A 17189-nucleotide genomic window follows, 5' to 3' on the forward strand; every position below is an offset into this window, starting at 1 on the left:
TCTAAGAAATCGTCACTCCAACCCAGCTAAGGCAAGAGCTGCTCATATTCAAAGCCCAACTCATCTGTAACTACCTAATATAAGAAAGCCAGCAAAATTCATGAGTTCCTGATCAATAACACAAATAAAGGTAAAGCTCTCTGTCAACAGACAACATACCCGTCCACAGTTTCAACTCGCTTGATATTTTAAGTAAGAGAAAAAATCCTCGACGCTTTTAGCGACCACTACGTACGTTCTACGAACTATAGCCACTTGGGAGATTTTTGATTGATTGAGAGTCTCACCTGAATTTGAAGTAGCTAAGCCTAAGCAGTATTTGGATGTTGTATGATAGTTAACAACTCCAGGAAAAAAAACGCAGCAAACTGATTTAGAGAATTCGTGCCCCGCCTTCAGAAGACATAACCCTAAGATCCATACTTGTGGTGAACTTGGGTGTGAATTATCTATTCTGATTGACTATGGTTGAACCTTCATCTCCGCAGGTCAGTGCTGATGAAACCTAGCCTTATTCCATCACCGTGAAGCCCTACTTCAATCCAACCAAGAAACGGCAAGCAAAAGACAATGGGAATATACAAAGAATAGTTATCCTGTCGAAGATTAGTTTCATGAATGAGGCGTGATAATATAATTGGTTAGTCAAGTCGCTCTTATACCAGCCTCCACAGTGATCGATGTATCGACCATCGATATATCAATCGGATATACAAATACAAAAGATATACATTGTATATTTGATTGATACATATCGTTGAAGCAGTACGATGTTCATCATAGATGCGAGGCTATTTTGCTACGGTTTTTAGTAGTCTGGGGCAATTAATTTTCTTTACTTTAAAGTTAATTTTCAATATTCAGTAACTTGTCCCGTTGTTAGCCAGACAACAATAACAAAATGTTTACCCGTTCTATATTTATTTTTGCTAAACAATGTAGTTTGGATTCCGAGAGCTTTTGCTTTCCCTAGAGAGCCTTGGGTCGACTTCTTTCTGGAAATCAGGGCAGCTCATTGGTTCTCAACCTTAGACAGATTCAGTCTGCTGGACCAACGTGTTCGCGCGGCTACAAGCCCGAGTCCAAAGGATATATCTCTGTCTGTCCTAATATAGTGTTTTATGTCTGTTGTGTGTGTCCCTGCGATTCAAACGGACTCTAAAAGTAATACCTAACAATGACTTAGCTTGTAACCGTGACAGTTCTGGTATTTACTGCTCTGGTCGTTTAAGCTGGGGCCACGGGCTTGAGTGAACACAATGCCCCCGTAAAAGAGATTTCATATCAAGGCGTAGTGACGATAGTACGTGGTATGCCAGACAATGCTACCGCTACCGACGTGCTGACGACACGAACGTAAATACGGAGTCTCGCGCGTTGCAGTATTGTTAAAGTCCCATCAAAAGTTGCTACAATGGCTTAATTACAGCCTCTGTTACAGAATGCCGAGACAGTACCGTTTACAAGTAGCTCGGCGGTCCACGATGCCGCAGAGGCAGAGCCCTATTGCTAACATTACAAAGCTAAGCTTCGTTGGATAGGTAATTACGACAGCAACAGGAGTCGACGTATATTAAAAGCGTATGTTTGCTTGAAAAGCCTCTTTATCCTGCGTTGTTTTTGTTATTCTTTTTTGAATAGTTTAACTTTGAAAAAAAAAAACTAGAAACTGAGCGCATACAACAAGATCTATTTGACAATAAAAAACTACAAATCTATAGTCTAAGTCATCATCATAATTAGATGTTTTTTCTTCTTAATATATCTTTAATATTCGAATGGCAGGCAGCAGAAGGCCATTCAAGCTATTGGCTAATTTAACCAACTCCATAACCTTTCTGAATGAATTTGTTTTTCTAAGTAGCAATAGATTTCTAGCTGGTCTGCTACATGGCGATCAACTGATACAAAAAATATGCAAGGCAATGACTCCATACTGATTAGTGACTAAAGCAAATTTGATGTTAAAATCGTGCTTTAATGAAGAGCTGGGTAAGTTTCCGTTAAAAATATTTTCCGTTTTTCATTGGGTAACTAACTACAACTTAGATTCACCTTTTTCAATCATTTATGGTCCCGTGAACTTAATGGAACTAATGATACAGTTATTATGTTTCGAATACTCGAGACTTTATTATATGAGTTCTTCGTACTTTCAACTAGCTCTTCTAACGCATGGCAAATTAAGCTTAGCTAACCTATTTCGCTACGTTTACCCAGACCACGATCTAATTTCTATAATAATGTGCGTATCTAATAAAGACGACTGTCTTTGTCCAGACTAATTTAAGTACAATAATATAAGTTTATTTTGATCATTATGATTAAGGATACTGCGGCTCCCAGTCAACATGCAACAATTGTGTCCATATGTGTGACTGCTTCTATGATTCGCCTTCCTACGGCTCGAATGTTCAAGCCATTCGAATGAAGAAGACGGACTTCCTAACTTGCCTCGCAGTTCTAGTTATCTCCGCCGTCATTTGTCAAGACGGAAAATGGCGGTGAGAAACTAAGTTGTTACATTCCTTCCTTAGCTCTTCATCACTCGACAGATTGAAGCCACGAACTGCCAGATCGAGCAAACATATTGTATATATATATATATATGCGCATGTATGTCTATGTATCATCATACCAGTTTCGTCATGATCATCATCACCATCGCATCAATTAGTGCTGGCGCTGACGATGGCTAAGGCACGAAGATATTGTCGCCGCCGTTATATAACTTACACACACTATTTCGTTTTGCCCCTTTTCTTTTTTTCTCTGTCCTATCGATCGCTGCCTAGTTGCAAGCCGTCGGCGCAGACCTTCGATTTGGCACTACGCTACCGTGTACAGATCGCACCACTAACATAACTAGTAGCGACCTCAGGGTAGCCATCTTGGCACAAAGCGCCCCCGCTAACGGTCTAACTGTGCTTAGCCCAGCTGGCATTCTGCACTCTGAACCACATTCTCCATTTTTTACGCGTCTGTTTCTGTGTCGGTATCTGTGTGTGTTCACGATATTTATGTACGATACCGTGTAGCCAAACGCATCTGTTAACGATGAATTACCATATAACTGGTTTCACGGAACGGCCTTGTCGTCGATGGCTCCTATCTTATGACGGTATAGCTTGTATTGATAAGACTATCTAGCGAGGATCTGTTTGCACCCGACAATATGGTGTATGTATGCGTTCAAGCGTCGGCGTCAGGCATTCCTCATTATATCATTTCGTGTTTGTTTTTAGCATATAGCATCAAGTGACCGTTCACTGATTCATCATTCTTGCTATTTCGGTCAAGATGTTTATACGTGTTTACGTAAATCACTAATAAAGAATAGTAATAATAGGAATAATGTAACATCCATTTACGGTCAACTAGCACGATTGCATGTGAAACTTTTGCAAAGAGAGTTCCGATTATAGCTACAGGCCCATACGCTGGACTTCTTTAGCCATCCGAGTTACTCTCTATTTTGTCCTGTTTGTGTGTTCCACCTGATTACTGTATCTGTCTTTTAAGGGATCAATGCATTTGTTCAACCTGCTTGATTTGGAGCTGTGATAGTTAATGGTGCCGCCTGGAGACTCCGGGGCTGAGAGGCATTTCAGCATACATGTTAATGGTATGACATGTGTTAATGTTAACAAGTGTCCGTCATGAAATTATGCCCCTTAGGCGGCCCCATGTAAAACAATCTTAGAGAAATTCAAAACGAATAACCCAGTGGATTGTCTTTTGAACAAGCCAAGCTATTATATGCCTAACATGTATTCACGACAGGATGTACTCGAAAAGGTCTAACTATTCACAAATCTTCCCAACAGATTCTGCAGTCGAGGGCCTCCAACAGCTAATTTTCTGGCGCTTTACATAATTCATTCTTGTAATTATAGTAAGAGTAAGTGTAAGTACTCTCGAAAAATACTCAACCGAGGCTACCTTAATAGTAGTAATCATACTCATCCATATTATGATGTAAAAAAAACTTATAATTGTTGATGATTTAAACAGATTCTAGTAGATCAACCGCCCACTAGTCAATCTCGCATTACTCCTTATGGCCGATTGTCCCAACAGATGTCTGTTCAACGTCACCCATATAGTCGATATATTCAAAACGTATTTAACATATTGATTTGGTTGATCTTTTCCGTCTCATTTTCTCGGAACACTGCGATGAGTGTCTGTCTTCTGGTGGGTAGAACCTATATTGTTGACTTATACGCACTTATATGCGATCACGCTTCTTCACACACATCTACTTTATTTGTAAACACGAACAAAAAATGAAAGAAAGAGTAGAAGTACACCATTCGCTTCGTTCCATCCTTCATCGGATTTTTCGAGAAATAAAATCCGTTATGAACGGCAAAGGGATATATTGTAGCGTACTTATGGCAAGGCCATGATAAATCGGCTGTGCTTAGTAGGTTTAGCGGCTTTAGGGGCCTGGAGGGCGCTCAGTTTGGAACAGGAAAGTGGTCAGTGTTTTCGGTGGTGGCAAACCTGGCTTTTTTTCTGTTAACTTGAAGGAATCTCGAACTCGCAGTTGTGAATCGTTGAGCCAGAAAGGGATACGAAGGTGCCGTCTGGGACGTTTTTATTCGAAGAGAAGGGCGTATCCCCCCCTCTCTCCATACATCGAACACTTGCTCTATAATACTAACGACTCATTCGCCCCAAAAACGATCTCTTTTTTTCTTCTAGAAATGTCAATAACAATTATGTAATATAGTAAAAACAGCTAAACGATTATTATCAGTTATATTATTATTGTCACAGTCAGCACAGTCACTAATCAAAATTGTTATAACTTTTCCCTCCCAAGTTTTTGTTCTTTGCAAGAATCGTCACGTCAAGAAACTTAGCTCTTCTCTTGGTGCTGACTGCTACTATTAGTTTTGTCAATAGAAGGATTGTGGGTACGAGCAAAGTGTAATGCATCTGACGAAGGCACCTAGTGCTTCAATATCAGGTTTATAGCACCCCAACCAAAGTAGGCCACAGACACAAACCTAATTTCTATCTGCACGCCCCAATAATTTCCTGGTCCTTTAAAGCGACAGCCTTCAATCGACGTGAATGTAACAAACAACCTGTCCAAACAATCCAGTCAACAATTATTTGCAGAAACGGCCTCAAAAAACCTCGCCATTTAATTTTTTTGTACTTCGTGTTTGTGCAGTATCCACGTTAGATGTCGCCACTGTAATCAGCCAACTCTTGGAAAAGTTTGCCCGCTAGACTAACTTTGCAACCTCCTCAATGCCAGATATCTTAAGCATGTTTTCTGCAAGAGTTTTACTCCCGGGACACCCCACGCACTATTCTCGACGTCCAGCGCCCTCCATTACCGTCATGGCCTCACACTCCTCTCCAGATTCTTTTCCCGATTGCTCAGAGAGCCATCAATCGATGATTAATACGAATGTAATTCGGTCCGCTTATTTTTCGCTTCATATACTATTCTGGGCGCTTACTTATAGGGCGCATAGCTATGATACATGCCCTCGTTGTTGCCCTTTTTCTGCAGCTTTTTCTATGCTACTGTCATAACAATGATTATGGTGCAATATTGGTCATACGATGCGTTGTACTTGTTAATGCTGTTCTGTCTGTGAGCTTTAGGTCATGTGTGACACGGACAGGCTGACAATATACTTAGAGGTAAAAAGGGGAAGGGGCCTATGGGAGAATGATGATTATGATAGTAGTCTATAATAATAATTATTATTATAGTAATTAATGGTTGTTAATTGAATGCATGATTTTGTCGTCCTCGTCCTATTTTTCCGCTTCTATGCCACAGTTCAGGTAGACAGGTTTCTTTTCCTGCTGATCTTTTTCGCACGTTGTTCCTTGTTTCATATTCTTCATGTATCACTGTATGTCTCCTCACTTCCCACTTTTGTTTGAAGCATTTATCCCTCGTTCGTTCTATTTTGCACTCTCGCCCCCGTTCCGGTACCTTCGCATTATCTCTGTGTTCCTCTTTTGCTTCCGCTTTCATTCGCTCGCACATGTTTCCATTAATAGTCACAATACTAATCCGTTTGCCCTTTCGATACTCGTATTGTCTAGGTTTTTATAGAATTATTAGCTTGTCGAGCTGCCACCGAAGTTTCGTCTCCGTCATAAGTTAATGCTTCCTCAAGTGCTTAGAGAGCCTTCTAGAGAACTTCTAGCTGCAGCGGCTCTTCATCCACTCAGTATGTTGACGTTGTTCCATTATGATTATTGTGTAAACGCAATTATGGAAGTCATGGATCGATTGTACTGTTTCCTTCGTAGAACGACGGCTTTCAAAGTTGTGATGCCATCTATGTTGTAGTACACAGCAGTCGGTTGGTCGACGGCTGTAAATTCGAACTTGGTTCAACCCTCTCTCTCCCCCTTTCTCTCTCTCTCTCTCTCACACACACACACACACACACACACACAAACACACGCGCGCGCATACACACATACAAATACAGATGACGTAGCTGGAAGGGGCATATTTCTTAATGTACGTTTCTATCGTTGGTGGATCCTTAGAGCCAAGTTAGAACTGAGTCCTTGTTATCGCTCAGAAGAGCCTCCATGTCCGGCAAGAGGTCAGGCATCTCGTTGAGCGATGGTACAAGGTCGTCGGAGTCCATCTGCTCGGGTCCCCCGACAGCGCCTCCTCCACCTACTCCAACTCCGCCACCCATCGCGTCCAACGAAGAATCGTCCATACCTATAGTAGAATGATAATAGGAAAAGGTAAAAGCAACGAATTTTCATTAAGAATCGTAACTTGATATGAGATAGACACAATAAGGAGCTCCAACAGTGATACAATCAAATAAACTTCGTCTGCTTCTTACACAGATGCAAATGGTTTCATTGTATGGCAGACGAGTACTATCATGGCTTCACACATGCAAATATAAACAGAGCATGGAAAAGATAATTCCGCTTTATCCCCGAAGCGTACCGGCGATGCTGTTCGGCGTGTTGTTATTATTTGTGCTAGTGAGACTACTAGTTCCGGTTGTGCTGTCGATTGAATTCAGAAACTCCTCAGGCGGCAGCGAGAAGTTAGGTCCTAGACCCAGGCCAGAATCTGCAGACTCCTGCCGCGAATGTGGGCCACCTAGGAAAGCATCTGTTAGGCTGCTATTCACGCCCAATTGGTTCGGGTTTACGACAACCGTATTGTTGTTGGGTTCCTGAAAATTTAAGACCGTTATCACAGCAGTTAGGATAACCAGTGGACCTGTGTGTATGTGTCATCTACGGCATAGTAATGTTCATAGTACGAAGGGTGTTAATTAAGATTTATAGGCAAATGTTTGATTGCTGTTTGCTTGTGTTCTTTAGAAGCGCTACATGCTATATAATGGAAATTAAATAAGGGAACTGTCCGTTAGGTCAGGTATTTTTTCTCTCAATATATTTAAATAAATGTCGACTGTCACAATTATTTATTCATTCACTGATAAAAAGGCACTGATAGAAATTTCCCATGAAGGAACTCACATTAGTTGACAGGCCGAACGCGGGTTGACGGAGGATCTCTTGCTGACGTAATTTCATCCGTTCTCTCTCAAGTTCCAGTTGTTGAATTCTTTGCATCTGCAGTTGCTGTATCTGCTGCTGTTGAAGCGAGAGTGACGAGGTAGCTGCACATACCGCGTTGATGCTATCTGTTGAACCGGCGTCTGCTCATCGGCATAAACAAAAGTAAAGCCAGTTATTACGCTAGCGATAATGATGACTCAGTTACTCACCAGGCATGCGGTGCCTTATTACATACGTATCATACAAGTAAAATTATGCTCAGTGATTCAAGGTTCAGGCAATAATCCCATAGTAACAGATATATATATACACACACATATATATATATGTGAACTTCCGTATAATTGCTACCTAGCCCCTACAAAAGACGAGGCTGCGCTGGTTGTGGAAAAGGCTAATTAAAGGAGATCGCCATTTTGACGACGGTAACAGCGTTATATACCACTTGTAGCATTGACTTTGTAACTGTTCAATCCGGTGATCACTGGCACAGGATGGACGTCGGCTCGGCAGCTCAGAGCATTTCGATTCCTACATTAAGCTATTATTATTATACTCACGTTTTTGCGCCGCAGCATATTAGCGTATAGTACAAATCACGACTGCTAGCAGCACGGACCGTCGCCATGAGTCAACGGTTATTAAAAGGAAAGCCATAACATCAACTATCATTGTACATCTTTCGTTCATTACGCATCCGAAAACGATTGAAATCTTTGGCGACGACTAGCTGGTGATAAGATAGCGTATCACGCTTTGTACAGACAGCCTGTGTTCATAGATCTAGTACACAATATGCTAAGCAGACGCCTTTTTGTCTCATCTATCGGTACGATAGCCATAATTTACTATCTATCGCTTAATCCTAAATTTATCAACGCTCATGCTATAACGCTATAGTTGCCTGATTTTACGGGATTCTGATTCCAGAACCACTCGTATCGCAGCACAGTATTCCCCTAAGTGCTGCGGCTATGGGGTACAGCCCTGTGATCGGGGCGCATTGCGAGCACAATGTACTTCTAAGAGACGGTTAATCCTACATCAGATAAGACTCTTATGTATATAGTTGTCCTGCTAAGAGGCTAGGCCAGAAACATTTTTTCGGCACTCCGAAACATCTACACTAGCGAGACTGTTCATATACGCTTCTCTTTTGCTTTGTTGCTTTCTTTGTTGCTTTTCCATCAATAAGTCCTGCGTTCCTGCACCGCTGAACGTCTCTATACAGAAATTCTCATTGGACAATTCTTCTTTTGCATAATTTTCATTAAGGAACAGTAACTCGCCGTTACTTTCTGTATTTGTCGTTGGCTATTGAGCTGACAAGACGTTTATTTTGTCCCTTTTCTCCCTTTACCACCATACAGCTTTACCCAAGCTGTGTATCTTCACCATCATCTTCATTATCGTGGTATTTCTTCATTCCTTTCTAGTTCTTTTCGCTTCAGGAAACTCCACTACGCCAGAAAGCGGTTTCTCTCGGTGGTGAAGATGCTTGGCTCTAGCCAGTGCGTTGCGATAGCTACGATGCGTCTGTGACCAAATCTGGATCGGCAGGAAACATCTTCTTGGGATGGGCCGCTGGAGGCTACAGAAAGGAACAGAACATCAACGTCGGCTGACATCGGCCGACGCCGATCACCTGACAACCGCTACGTTACATTTTGTCTCGGTCAGTGACGAGGGAAACACATGATGTGGTCATACGGTATTGTAGAACCAAGAGGAGAGAGAAGAACAGAAGGAAGATGCTGTCAGCAATAAAAGCATCGCGATAGAAAAAATACAGTAGCAAACCGTATTCGCTGTGCGACGCGACCGACCAGACCAATGAGCTTCGGGACTTTTCTGTGATGGCTTGGCAATCGGTTCAGCTTTGTTGTAATAATATTCATCTATTCTGATGGCTGATGAACGAAGAGTCAATACCAAAAGCCAATCGCTAATGCTGTTGCAGCAGCCGCTTCCGTAAGTGCCTTAGGCATAAAGTAGAAGTAAGACTTAGAGGACAATGGACACGGTTTTGGACGATGTACGCAACCGCCGACGACGCCGATTCCAATGTTGGCGTTGACGTATACGTATGCACGTTCCGTTTGAAAAAGCTGAGGCGTCGTACCATCGCTACGACAGAAGCTGCTGGCATGGGCGACGAAGTACACAGACTTGAGTCCCTGTACCAGGGTTGACTGGCACATACGAAACATTACGCAGATCGACACCCTCTGGTGCACATAAGCAAATACGTATGTAGTAATGTGTTTACAACAAACAGAAACGGCGCGCAGCCTAATATAAACGAAAATAGCAACGTCCAGCAGTCTTGCGCTGGTTGGAGCCGTACATAAGAAAACGGGGAACAGAAGGAATCATGGATTTGCTAGGAGGCTAGAGGTGGCTAGGTGAAGGACGAAAGTTAATCGAAGAAGCGAAAAAACTAGCCCCTTCATCAACAGCATTTTAGATGCTTATCTCCCGGTGACTAGCCTTTGAGGATGATACTGTTATATGCGATACAATGGAGGTTACATCGTGGAAGACGGCATGATAGTAACCGACCGCTCTGTTTTCGGAACGAGATACGAAAGAAGCCGAAGAGAAGAAAACGCAGAAAATACGACTGTTCAACGGAAAGATGTTCACCGCTGAAAAGATTGTTCATTGGTGATGAGAGCTCGACAATCGAAGCCTGATTGTTCAGTAGACTAGAATTTTGCTTAGTGCTGAATTCTAACGTTGAGAGCTTTAAGAATAACAAGCTACCGTCCGCTAGCACAACGTTCTAGTTGTCTAACATAAAGACACAGATCTAGCCACATTGAAAGGCTCTTTGGTCGTCTCTGCCTTCAACGTTTCGATCCTCTCAGATGTCTATTGCATCGAGCAAAAACAGAGCGGTGATCCTATGCTATCATATGGATCGTGGACGCAGACTCGGTTCTGTGTGGCGGTTCGAGTATACTTCTTTTGCTTTAACATCCTTTTGCTGCTACTTCAATTCTAACGTGCAAAAATTGTCACAGCTGCGCAATACCAGGAATTCTAAACCTTCCCTCGCCGACCTGCTTGACTATTAATCAGATGCATCAGTCAACTCGATGGGTCGCCGGGGAACAAAGCGGTGCCGCGCGAGTTGTTGATTTATCGGACCACGATCAAGCCAGCACCGGCGCCAAGGCAAGCTAGTAAGTTGGCAAATGAACGACCGTATGGTTAGGCAGCTATATGTGAACTTCGGTGCACCCCTTGATGAGTATAAAGTTTCCAAACATAAGCTTTTACTACAAGTAAACAATGCGCGATGGCCATTGATAGAAGCTCGTGACGGCGCATCGTCGACGTAGACCAGCATACACGTTCATAGACATTCACTCACATTCAGATCTAGAGATACACAGATCTTCGTATTCATATCTATACATTCGGCTGAGTACAGACCGGTCAGCCAAAGCCGAATTTGCTAGAACCGCTCCGATCTGTGGTATTGTGCACGAAAGCACCAGAACGCCGCTGCGTTTGCTGCCATTAATCTTTGGAGGTTACTTAGCTATAGGCTCGCAAGAGGCGAAAACCGTACAGGCGATGCGTGCTTACATCGTTGCTGCATCGATAGCATTTGTAGCGGTAGTTACTCCTGCAGCGTCGAAATGCATCGCTACTTACCGCCAACAACAATAGCGTCAGACAGCAGCCATGGTGAGTGGGCCAAGCTAAACACTGGGCTAACATAACCTAGTTTTATCGAACAAAGACAATCGACTAGTCGCAAAGGCAGAGCCTCAAATGACCACGAACCCAATAGGAGTGAAGACTCAACGAAAGCCTTCTGAAGGAACATATTCTCGATGCAACTCAACCAATGGCTTAGCCAACACGCTAACTGACTACACATATAAAATATCCTATATATAATCTCAGATGTATTTACATGTTGAACGTTTATTGAATCCTATCGATCTACCTTCGATTTTTCTTCGTTCATAGGTTCTTGGGTGGTATACGTCATTGGTAAAGAGTTTATAAGACATGGGTAAGTTTCCTATAGTAAACTGCATAGATCTGAACGAAAGCTACGATAAACCTCGGTCTCAAAGACGAGGTGCGCTTTCACGTTCCCTCAAAGACTATGCAGAGTTTGACAAACCTTGCCGACTTTTCTCAGTGTGCTATGCTACACAGCCAAGGAGAAAAGCTAGTAAAATAGTTCCTCAAATTATTATTCTGTTACCGTTAGATCCTACGTAACTATAGAGTAGCGAGGTGGATATTATAACCTGTGCTTAGAGCCGTTATATATATGTAACTTGGCGCTTAGGCATGTTCAGCAAAAGGATCATGACTTTTGTTTCGATACATTATAACAAGATAAGATTAGTTGGACAGAGCAACTGGATAATAATTTGATGAAGTTACTATATTAACTTAGCACTAGGAACGCGTCGTATTGCTTTTCATTGAAATTCATGCCTCCTTCACATACATTGCATCATAATATTAATAATGAATGATCTTATCAATTCTAACGCCTGACTGCCAATACTCTGGACATCACGTTACCTTTCAGGTTATGATTTGAGCCAAGTGGACTGTGCAGGCCAGGAACCGTATGATTTTGTGAGGCTTCCATAGTTTGTACGTCCCCGCTACTCGATGCTGCCCCCTGTGTGGCATTCTGACGTGCCATATATTCAGCTTTCTGAAGGTGGGTAGGAATACGCGGGTCAAACCACGATGTAGTGCGGTTATTGTGGTTGAGGAAGTATACCTCACCGTCGCTTGTCGTTCGCTGTTCCCAGCCGGCGGGTAAAGGTCCTAGAGTCTCGGCGTTGATCACCGATGGATTTGTTGTGTGCGGCGGAGGCGGCGCAGTGGCACGCTGTGTTGCCCTCACCTGGCCTGAAACGCGTTTATTGTGTGTCAAGGGGGCAAACCACAAAATGAGTACGTTAATACAAATATATAATACAATATGATAAACAGTTATGGTAAGACCAGCCGTTATGATTAAAATACGATAATATTATTTTTACATAGAGGGTTGTCTGGTGTGGGGTATCCTTAAAATGACCCCAGCAAAGGAACAGATGAATATATTTACATCAATCTTTTTCTGTTATAAATATTATACATTTAAGATTTTATTTAAGAAATATATTAAAATAGTCAACTCCTCAGCTTTTTATAAAACCGTTGTTCACTTCAGCTAATTTTTAAGTACTTGCTCTTTGTTTTTCTTCTTTCTAAAAGAGCCGTACGCCAAAAAGCTATTGCCTGGTACGGCATCCTGCGGTCTTCGTTTTCGACGAAACTCTAGCGAGGATCTTAGGTCCTTTTTGCCGCAAGTACTTGAAAAAAGTCTGTAAAACATCGGGCTTCAACAAACTGGCCCATTCCTCCATATAACTAATAGCGGAAGCGCATCATTGAATGGTCATTTTGGCTAGAGGCTGATCCTCAAAAGGTGATGTAAATTGGTTTCCCAAATCATGGGGCATAACTCTGCTCAATTTCATTTCATGGAAGTATTTAAAAAACAAGACTATGTCAAAATGTACTATGATAAAGGAAATATACATGCCGCCATTGCAGAGATAGGGCATATGCAGAACAAAAACTCAATGAAACGAATAATTGCTATGAATAAAGTTAGGATAGCGGACCTCACTGGCGTTATATGTATGTAAAATCTTTAATATACGTAGTTTGGTATTATTTTGGACCTACCTCTGATCTAATGGCCGTCTCTTCAGCATTATCGAATAGGACAAACGATCGACTGTACAAAGAACAATTCAAATTGAAAAAGACGCATATTGACTGAAGCTGCACGTTCCTCTTATCGCTCTTTCGCAAACATTATTCCAAGACAAAACACGCTGATGTATGTCGATTGCAAGGAAATAACATTACTACTTAAGGTGATTTGACCAAATCAGCTTATCATGTTGAGCTCTAAACACCTATTGGATGAATTTCGTCAAAATTACTACACTTACTAAACAACGAGCCAGCTATCCAGCCTGTAATAATTATACGTTTCTGCCTAATTATAAGTTCTAGAGAAAAATCCAGTTTTAATGTTTTATCTCACTGTCCTTGTCTATCGCAGGGTAACGGACACGTTCGACAATTCAAAATGCTAGGACTTTGTCATTGGTGGTACGATATGATTGCCTACCGCCTCTCAGTATTTGTCTTACCATCGCAAATCGTTAGCGTTAATCAAACTGAATATGAACAGCGATGCAGTTGTCTGCCTGAGTGGCCGATTTCGCTTCCCACAACAAACAAGAGGATTTGGAAAAAAAACTTGAATTGCCGCCGTGACAACAGGCGCTCGTCCCGCCATGCCCGCCTTTCTGACTCTAAGGCAGCGAAGCATCGTCAAGAAAAAGGGAGAGTGAGTGAGTGAGTGAGTGAGTGTGTGTGTGTGTGTGTGTGTGTGTGTGTGTGTGTGTGTGTGTGTGTGTGTGTGTGTGTGTGTGTGTGTGTGTGTGTGTGTGTGTGTGTGTGTGTGTGTGTGTGTGTGTGTGTGTGTGTGTGTGTGTGTGTGTGTGTGTGTGTGTGTGTGTGTGTGTGTGTGTGTGTGTGTGTGTGTGTGTGTGTGTGTGTGTGTGTGTGTGTGGTGCGTGCGTGGTGTGTGTGTGTGTGTGTGTGTGTGTGTCTGTGTCTGTGTGTCTGTGCGTGTGTCCATGTGTGAGTGCCTACGTGTGTGTGTGTGTCTGTGGGTGCAAGAGAGAGAGAGAGAGAGAGAGAGAGAGAGAGAGAAACAAAGCACACATTGGCACAAGATTGGCAAGTCGTCAATCGTTTACAACTTACTTAGGTTCCTCCTCCGGTATTCCTCTTTCAGCCTTCAATCTACCTTTACTTTTGCTAGTAATAGTAGCGACTGCTTGACTGTAAAACATCTTTCAGCCAACATCGGTGCTATTCACGTTATTGCATGTGAGTCATCCTGCTCATTGCGGGACGGACTGGCGGATGCCGCCGGAACAGTAAAGAATAGAGGACGGAAGTAAAGAGAGGACTGAGGGAACAGCCAAAGCTTGGATACGTAGGTGGTCACAAACGGTGTACGAAGGTGCAGAACGGAACTAGTTGCCGGTTACTGGGCATCGTGGACCAAGGCAACTGGGTCAAAGGCGCACATGAGGCAGCAGCAATAGCTGCGGCATAGCCACCATCACAATATAAAGGTAATGGCGCTACGCAAGCTGGTCGCCATCCAAGAGCGCGAAAGCACGCGTTTCGTTTGGGAACAAGGCTGATGATGCTGAAGTTTCGAAACACGTAAATACGACCTGTGGCTGGGGCTCGCGCAGCGGTCGGTGTTTGAGCTAATGCCTTAGCTATTACTAATGCCATCACTCATTCTTGACTGCTGCAGCGGCAGAGGCAATGAGCGATGGCAAAAGAAGGGTTAGAGAATTAAGATTTCAGTTGGGTCAACCAGCGCCACATCACCGATATCGACTCTTTGCACCCCCATTGCGACTATCGTACCGCCGCTAGCTAATTACAATGATTGAGTGTGAGTCTATACATCCGCTAGGGCGACTCCGATCGATGAATGTGTGACAGCGTGTATGTACGAGCGTGCGTCTGTATTGGCGTGTATGACAAGTCGACGGCTACCAAGCAGCCAAGCAGTGCGCCAAGAAGCGGGGAGACCGTACGCGGCCGCAATTACACCTACGCACAAAGTTGTTATAGACTGCATGAATGAGCGAAATACGTAAGCTGTTCATTGAGCAACTTCATTTACTACGATACTACGACTACGGAGGCGACAGCAGTGGCAGCGGGAGGAAGGCCAGCGCATTGGTTCGATTGGACATCTAAGTAGCCTTATGACGAAAGGGGTCGACGCCGAGAAAACAATACAACTCGTTGGAAATAAAAGGGAATGTCGCTCGAATGGTCTTATGGAACAATTTGCCCACGCTGATCAATCAAGAGAAGACCCGCAGTAATTTATGTCGGCGCCTTATTGTGAATGATACGAATAGGGGATTCAAAAGGTAAACATTGCTTAGATGCAAAGAATGATCGCAGGCGCCGGTCAAATCAGACAATGTGGCCAAACACTTAGTAAGTAGGTCATGCCATCTAGATATTAGAACAATGTCGCATATCCTTATGGATGTTGTTGCATCACTTAAACTAGAACATTAAAAGGAACGATGATGGCAATAATAAATGAACAAATAATGCTAATGACCAGAAGACAGGCCGTTCCACAGTACTATTATAGAAAAACTCCGAGCTTTTCCTGACGAACCACGCAAGAAAGGACCATGAAAAAATTCCATTATTATTAAACATCCGTTTAAGCATTTGAACGAAGTGTAGCAATCACCGGCCTTTCTGCTTCGACATGTCTACGAGACAAGATGTCTACCCCAAACAGCACGCAGATATACCTACCGAACATAAAAAAAAAAAGAGCAAAAGTGTGGGAACAGTGCCGAATAAATGCCGTTCCACTAAACACTAAAACGGGAGCGGAACGCCAGTGTAACGCGGACACATTACCAAATCGTATAGGATTTGATGCAAGAGTCGCTTCCAGCCGGTATTTTCTGTCATTTGCACAGTTCAGTAAACTCGAAGCCATTACAGACGTATGTGTTTTTTGTCGCTCATGAGTCATCGTGATCTTAACAGACCTGCGCATTTGGTTTGTCGACAAAGTACTTTACCATTAAGCTTCTTCCGGGGATCCTCCCAGGTCGTTGTGTGGGTTTCGTGATTGAGGTAGTAACGTTGTCCGATAGAGGTGCGCATCATTTGCCAGCCCGGCGGGAGTGGGTCTTCGTCAACCAGATCATAACTTTGTTGCCTGAAATATCATGTCACACCGCAGAACCAAGCCACAAAGGCAAACAATTGCTAGTTATCTTCTTAGCATTATTATTCGCTAGCCCTATCTCTGGCCGTCAATCTTTCGATGTAAATACATTTGATTTTGGGCTGGCAGCAAAACAGCAGTCGCCAAGCTCGCAGAAGATAGAGTACTGGTGTCTTCCGAAGTCTGTTGAGTAATAGGCAGGGTATAGCGTTTCAACTGGTTCATGTTTTCCAACTTGAATACAACTTTACTAATATAGACATAGCGCATAAGTAATCATTGCTTACTGATCCAACCCATTTGTTTCTCTAGTTAATGCTTGTTCGTTCGTCCCAGGGGACAATTTTCCAGTGGTTTAGGTTGCAGCGAATCAACTTAACTGGCCGGTGTCCATCATCGAAAAATTCTATATTCATTGGCTGTTTGTAACCAGCTGAGTCGGTCGACTGCTAAACGAGTACACGCTGGACCCTCCCAATGCCAACCACCCGCTCTTCCACCGGGTCAGGTTGTATTATTATGATTATATATAGCAATCTCGCGAAATTGCCTAGCATGTGTATATGTATGAAATGGTTTTTAAGCCCCTTTTGATGAATCGCTAAGTCTGGTAATAACGTGGACGACACTTCGCCTAGCGTGAAGAGGTTAGATTATAGTTGACGTTAGTTCAAATTAGAGCAATGACGCGCTGTGTTTGCTAATTCCCTGTTTTGTTCTGACAAGGATAGGCTTTCTTCTAGCGTCAGAAGGAACGCGTCAACACACTTTAGTTTACTCA

The 17189-nt window shown here is 42.9% G+C and overlaps 1 protein-coding gene across 3 annotated transcripts in view; it reads right to left on the reverse strand.

The window, feature by feature from the left end:
- Positions 1 to 2271: 2271 nt before the first annotated feature.
- yki (Transcriptional coactivator yki) overlaps positions 2272 to 17189 on the reverse strand; it is a 47803-nt gene continuing 32885 nt past the window's right edge. For all 3 annotated transcript variants that reach the window (XM_086977661.1, XM_022787974.2, XM_022787976.2), the window contains 5 exons: positions 16260 to 16399; positions 12112 to 12450; positions 7510 to 7691; positions 6965 to 7199; positions 2272 to 6724 (listed from right to left, as the gene is read on the reverse strand). In XM_086977661.1, the coding sequence (XP_086833787.1) occupies positions 6537 to 6724; positions 6965 to 7199; positions 7510 to 7691; positions 12112 to 12450; positions 16260 to 16399 (1084 nt within the window). In that variant the 3' untranslated portion in view covers positions 2272 to 6536. The remainder of the gene's footprint in view (positions 6725 to 6964; positions 7200 to 7509; positions 7692 to 12111; positions 12451 to 16259; positions 16400 to 17189) is intronic.

The sequence above is a fragment of the Varroa destructor genome, unplaced genomic scaffold, assembly GCF_002443255.2.
Source record: "Varroa destructor unplaced genomic scaffold, Vdes_3.0 BEIS01000001.1, whole genome shotgun sequence".
Taxonomy (NCBI): Eukaryota; Metazoa; Arthropoda; class Arachnida; order Mesostigmata; family Varroidae; genus Varroa; species Varroa destructor.